This window comes from Microtus ochrogaster, chromosome 1, assembly GCF_000317375.1.
Source record: "Microtus ochrogaster isolate Prairie Vole_2 chromosome 1, MicOch1.0, whole genome shotgun sequence".
NCBI classification, from domain to species: domain Eukaryota; kingdom Metazoa; phylum Chordata; class Mammalia; order Rodentia; family Cricetidae; genus Microtus; species Microtus ochrogaster.
In genome coordinates this window covers 19,798,848-19,805,408 of record NC_022009.1, presented here as the reverse complement: position 1 = coordinate 19,805,408, position 6,561 = coordinate 19,798,848, and the positions used below count along the sequence as shown (strand labels likewise).

At 43.6% G+C, this 6,561-nt stretch overlaps 1 protein-coding gene across 5 annotated transcripts in view; it reads right to left on the bottom strand.

Moving 5' to 3' along the window:
• The window catches only part of Pcnx1 (pecanex 1), a 149,830-nt gene that overhangs the window by 24,460 nt on the left and 118,809 nt on the right, over window positions 1-6,561 (bottom strand). For all 5 annotated transcript variants that reach the window (XM_005343300.1, XM_013345956.2, XM_026779907.1 and 2 more), the window contains 5 exons: window positions 5,651-5,801; window positions 3,726-3,867; window positions 2,461-2,638; window positions 1,448-1,556; window positions 562-691 (listed from right to left, as the gene is read on the bottom strand). In XM_005343300.1, coding sequence (XP_005343357.1) covers window positions 562-691; window positions 1,448-1,556; window positions 2,461-2,638; window positions 3,726-3,867; window positions 5,651-5,801 — 710 coding nt within the window. The remainder of the gene's footprint in view (window positions 1-561; window positions 692-1,447; window positions 1,557-2,460; window positions 2,639-3,725; window positions 3,868-5,650; window positions 5,802-6,561) is intronic.

The following is a 6,561-nucleotide window of genomic DNA, read 5'->3' as shown; positions in this document are numbered from 1 at the left end:
AAATAAATAAATTAAAAAAAAAAAAAGGTGAGCTCTAGAATTTCTAACTATGTTATAGCTCACCATAGCTGGTACAATGGTGTAATGCTGTATATCACATGTCACAGTGTTACTGACAGGGAGTAATTCCAAGACGTCATTGAAAAAAACACACAAGAGTATAGTTAGGACTATACTTTTAAGAATCACATAAAAAGATGAGAAAATAAAGATCAATTTCCTCAATACTATACAATCTTCAAATTTTAAAAATAACTGTATTGGGCAGTGGTGATACACACCTGTAACCCAGAACTTGGGAGGCAGAGGCCAGTGGGTCTCTGTGAGTTCTGAAGCCAGCCTGGTCTACAGAATGAGTTCCAGGACAGCTAGGGCTATGCAGAGAAACTCTGTCTTGGAAAAAAAAAAAAAAAACAAAGACTAACCAACCAAACAAAAAAATTGTAAATTTCTGGCATAAAAGTATTTATCACCACGAATTATAATCAAAACCAATTTTCCCTAAGGATGCGTCCTCCGTGTAGAGGACAGAAACTCAGTCGTGTGCGTCCATTTACTCACTTGTAATCTCGCTCCCAGAACTTCACGGGCCTCACGTAGGAGGTGATGAAGATGGCACTACCTAGGAAGGGGTTTAGCGGCGTGGAGAAGAAGGCTGATACCACCGCCTGGACAAACAGCATAGCCGAGTCTATGGGGGAGCGGTTAAGGAACAAACACAGCAAACAGAAAAAGAAAGAGGGAGAAAGCCCACATGTCAATCTTGGGATGAAATACCCAAGTCTAACTTTATGAAGGTCAAAACCGGAATTCGGGGCCAAATGAGATGACGGCTTGCTGCCATGAGATGACATGATTGCTGCCAGGCCTCAGCATGCATGCTGGAGGAAGAGAACTGACTCTCCCCAGGTGTCTGTTGACCTCTGCATGCGACACACATACATACACATACACACACACATGCACACACGCACGCATGCACACACAAATAAATAAATACATGTAATGAATATTTTTTAAAACTGCAAACCTTGAAAGGCTGCACTCAGACACAGCCTGAGTCATTAGTAATCAGTTATTTTAAAGTGCTTCTGAGGCAGGAGGAGGATGGAAATTTCACCCAGAAATTTAATTATGATTGCTATGAAAAATGTTCTATTAGTTTATTCTAAGTACATTAAAAGTTCCTAGACTTTAATAACATTCATAGCTCACACTTTAAATACAAAACTTAAAAATGGCATTACTTATTACAAATCCTTAATCTTTCCTCATGTTTGGCCGATCTGTGGGTTGCACAACCTAAACCAGGACAGGCGGTTCTCCACAGCCTGTGAGGTTTGAGGCTTGTCACGATCCCTGGCATGTGTGCTGGGAGACGGACTGCAGACTGACGCTCTCATCAAGGATATGACTAGCCATGCTCACACACTGTAGTGAAGGATACGGGGCACCGCAAAGGGCTGGGCAAAAGCATGGAATGCAGAGCCCCACGTGATCTGCCAGGGTGCAACATAGGTGTACACGAACTGCAGTTTATAGAGGAGCTCCCAGAGCTGTGGGAAGAGAGGAAAAGCTGTCAGGGAAATAGTAAGCAGGCACTTCAACCAGAGAACAGAAGGTCTATAAGATGTGTCTTCTTCCTATCATGGAAATGACCTGGAATTATTTTCCAATAGCATAATAAGACAAGATTTATCAACTGCCAAAACACTGGCATTATTTTAATATAAACATGTTTTTTTTTTTTTTTGAGGGTTGAAGGACTGGTTCTTTATTTCAAAATGTCACGAGTTGATATTCAGTATCAAAACAGTTGCACTATGGGGTTCTCTCTGGACAGGAGTACAAACAAGCCAGTAAGCTGCAGCATGTCCACCTGGAACAGGCCTTGAAGAGACTGCCTGAACACAGTGACTGGGCGGGGACACTCGAAAGATCCGCACACTGCCAGCCCACAGACTGCAAAGGATTCAGACTTACGGACTGGTGTTTAAGAGTTATCTGCCCTCTTCTGGCCAGTCACGGTATTGTTACTACTGTAAGCAAATGAGGACAGAGGCAACAAAACTGCTGTCCTTGAGCAGAAACTCTAGGTGTCTCTAATACCTGCATGTATTTTATTCCAGGACACAATACCCTTGAACTGGAGAAAATCTGTTCCAAATGTAAAGTCACAAGGAGCCAGGCAACAACCTCTCTAACACAGTAGCCACTGTTTATTGGACAGCAATCTTCTGAACCCCAACTGCTACAGGTGGAGACAGACCACATGTAAGTCCCATTTGACTTTGGTTCTTATGAACCACAGTGACAAGCACGGCTTCCTGGGAAAGTAACTGGTGACTGAAGAGGAGCAGTACTTAAGAGCCAGCAGGGCAACTGAAACAGCAGCACAGACCACAGCAAGCATTCACTTAGCGGTGTCTCTGCAGGCAGGCGCTCCTGGTGAAGGATTACCTTGCTGAACAGGATGGACATAAAGAAGAGGTCCAGCAGCATCGTCTCTGAGAAGGCTTCATAGTCAAACTTGAAAAAGAGCACAGTAAAGATGACCGTGATGTACTGGTACGTGGGGCTACTGAAAGAGGACCGCAGAAGCTTCAGGCCAGCGATGGTGATCATCAAAGCTCCCAACCTGTCATGGACAGAGAGGCGTAGTCCGTCAGTTTGCGGCTGAAAACTCCCAGCTTCCTCTAACCCTGAAGTTACCACATACTCACTAAGCTTATGATACAGAACAAATTAAAACCTCTGGTATTGATTTATAAGAGCCAGGGGGGTGTGCATACCCATAATCCCAGAACTTAGGAGATCACAAGTTCAGTGTCAACTCTTTAGTCCAGATAGGTAGGTAGGAAGGTAGAAGATAGATAGATAGATAGATAGATAGATAGATAGATAGATAGACGCCAATGACTTCCATGGCATTTATTCCATGATAAGCATATCACATCCTGAAAGGCACTAAGATAATATTATTTTTATTAGTATTCTTTTTTATACTATGCTCTTTATTCTCTACATAAATAAGCATGTTTAAAAATAAAAAGCTATAGTTCTGAAACCTAGCTCTCTAGTTTAATTTTATCACTTTAACAATAGCTGCATTCATTACATGAAAAACATGTACTAGCATGCCATACTATGGAGCTGAACTACGATTACAGGATAATCATGTAGACAAACGACCACCTACACAGTCTGATTTACACAGTACACAACAACCACCTCCCAAAGTTGCCATCTGATAGTAAAAACTAGCTTTATTTTTAATTTCTTAAATTACATTTTTCCCATTATTTTGCATAAGTGCATGCGTGTACGCATGCGCACTTGACACAGCTTGTGTGGAGGGCAGAAGACAATTTGCTGAAGATGGTTCTCTTCCTCCACTATGTGGGTCCAGGGACTGGACTCAGCTCATAAAGCTTGGCAGCAGGACCTTCCCACTGAGCCATCCAGCCAGCCCCCAAACTAACTTTACTTGTCAAGTGTCCTCTTCTAAGAATACTGACAATAAGAAGTCAAGAACAGTAAAAACGGTGATGTTCAAAAAAGCGAAGACAAAAAATTTTCACCTGAGCCTTTTATCCATTGATGCTGTGTGCCAGAGACACCGTGTTTAATGGTCTTGACCAAGGACTCAAGGCTGTTTTACCAAGTGTAAGGCATTGCTTATTACTGCTCGAATCTAACAACACAGATCAGAGGACTATACTTACTCTGCATCCAGTTTCTTTGGGCTGGCAATGGTCTCTGCACTGCTGCTAAGTTCATTGAGGACAATCAGTGGATAGATGATATTCTTCTCCACAAAAAGAAGCCACACGTGGAGCTTTTCAAACCACATCATAGTGGCTGCATCTGATGAGGCAACAAGTCCAGAGATCACAATTTACACAATGATCAAAGCAGCTGGGCGTGCGGTAAGAAGGATCAACTTGACTTAGATTTGGATCCGTTCTATCAGCCCGTAGTTCAACAGTCAATTTCTAACTGCTCTGAAATACGCCACGCCCCAGGCCCCCAACACACAGATTTCCAACCTAGACACGACTCACACTTAAGTAAGTTTACTTGTATAAGCTGTCTGTGTGGAGCTGCGGGTCAGGCCACGGGAGGCGAATGCTCACCACAGACTGCATCTCCAGTGAAACCTCCCATTTTAACTACAATTTCTCTCATTTTCTCTATTTGTATATAGAAAAAGTTATTAAAGATTCTTGGGCTGTGTCTCACCTCTAAACAAATAAGATCTTTAAAGTATCTGGTTTTAAAATGATAAGGTATATGCTGCAGGCATACATATGTATGATTTAGATTCACCCAGTTTATTAAAGTCATTCTCATCACTGGCAGCACATGAAGATTAACTTAGCACCACTCTCTGGCTTTCTGAAAACAGTACGGCAGGCAGTTAGGAAGTCTTTACTTTGAATATCGGTACAAGGAAAAATACCTTTACTATAATTTAGTACTTTCACTAAGTCAAAATTGTTGTGGTGATTCAAAAATCTGAAAAAAATTTAGACTTATTAAAGAAATGCACAACCAGTAAATTTGATTTTAAAAGCAAACTAGATCTATTTGGTACTATTTATTTGTAACAGGGATAGAAACAGTTCATCATAACAAAACGAAAGCCTTTCACTCTGTGCTACTTTCCTGATGCCAAGGGCAGGCTAATCCCAAGTCTTAAAGTTTCATATAACTTTCCCTTATAAAAAGGACACATATTGGGCTGGAGAGATGGCTCAGCAGTTAAGAGCGCTGGCTGCTCTTTCAGAGGTTGAGTTCAGTTCTCAGTGCCCACATAGTAGCTCACAGCCATCTGCGGTGGGATCTGATGCCCTCTGCTGGCCGCAGGCAGACATGCAGAGCACTGGCACATTTAAAGACAAAGGCGAATGACTTGCAAAGACTCTCCACAGTGCCCTGCTGTCAGTATTCCGCTGTCTCTCCAGGGTCTGATGGTGGTCAGCACCGAGACACCGTGCTGCTTCACTAAGAGGCCCATCGTGAGGATCGAAAGTCAACTTTGTTCTACAGTTTCAAAGGTTTCGGTATTCTTCAAAAATATCAACTCATCTTAAATGTCTGGGTGAGTCCCCTTCTTGACAGCAGTTCACTGGGCTGACTTAGTCGCTGTGCACAGGCCCGCACCACACAGGGCTGATGCACAAGGACAGTTTACAGTGGCAAGGGAGAAGCTGCTAAACGGACAGGCCTTCTATCTCCTTTTTAGTCATTTTATACCTTATCCCCAAACGAGCAGCCACCACAGAAAGGCTGCTACTGCCGTTCTTAAGGAGAACAGAGTCTCTAGTGGAATAATGGACAAAGGCCTTCTTCCTTCCACAGCTTAAGTTAAAGCCTTTCAAATAGAGGACTGGAGGCGGGGAGGGGTGGGTTGTCTGTATACACATTAGGGACTGCTAGAGAGAGAAGTCACGAGGAAGACCCATCAGTGACAGGGCCGAGAACAGTCAGAGCACTACGTCTATGCTGAGAAGGTGCTCTTTCAGCTGAAGACGGTGCCCTACAGGAGACGACGGCTCACCAACCTGTGGCTCAATGGCACCTGTCTAATTCACCTACGGGCATGGTGAAGTGAGCCACAAGACCAAGGGGTTAACCAACTACTTACTTCGAACTTCATACTGATTGTGCTCGGCCGTCTTCAGCAGAGGGCGGGAGAAGCAGTGCCATGGCAGCTGTTTCCTCACCTGGGGCAACACGTAATGGGTGACAAAGCCCACAATGCCGACCAGTGCATAGAGCACATACTTGAGAGCAGGCTGAAAGAAAGAGTTCAGGGTGTTAGGAGCCCCCGCCAGGCTCACTGCAGAGTTCTTGGATCGTTGGTTCCGTTTTCTCATTCGATAATGGAGAAAACAGCTCTTAGAATCTAAAAACCACAGCTTACCATTTCTGTACCTGTAGCTTTCTCTGTCCAAATGAGCCACTGAATGTCAGCTGACTCTAATGCACATCTGAAATATGGTAATTATTTTGGTGTCTGACACTAGAGTCAATGAAAGAGACTAGAAGTGCTGCTTCCTGCTTCAAGAATGTTCTGTGTGACTATCTGAGCAAGGGATTCAACTGTCAAACTAGGAGAGATAAGGGACGTAAGCTAAGTCCGAGAGAGGAACAGAATGAACAGACTAAAGGGCTTTATCTTTTGTCTATGCATGCTGTGCTGTCAGAGGCAGGTGCCCCACACAACTAGATTCACAGAAGGAGGAATTAACACCTTTTTTCTAATATTAAAACCAAGTCATATACATTTAGAAACCCTGAGGCCCTTAAACATGAAGGAGTGTCCAGCTGCACTTTGAGGGAGTTCAGGAATTTGTAGTTCAAACTGGAGAGCAGAAAACCAAGCAAACATATTTAACAATATTAAATAACTGTCCAGGAGGAATAACAGTGACTGACCTCCCACATAAAAGAGTCAACACTGCTGGGCGGTGGTGGCGCACGCCTTTAATCCCAGCACTCAGGAGGCAGAGGCAGGCGGATCTCTGGGAGTTCGAGGCCAGCCTGGTCTACAAG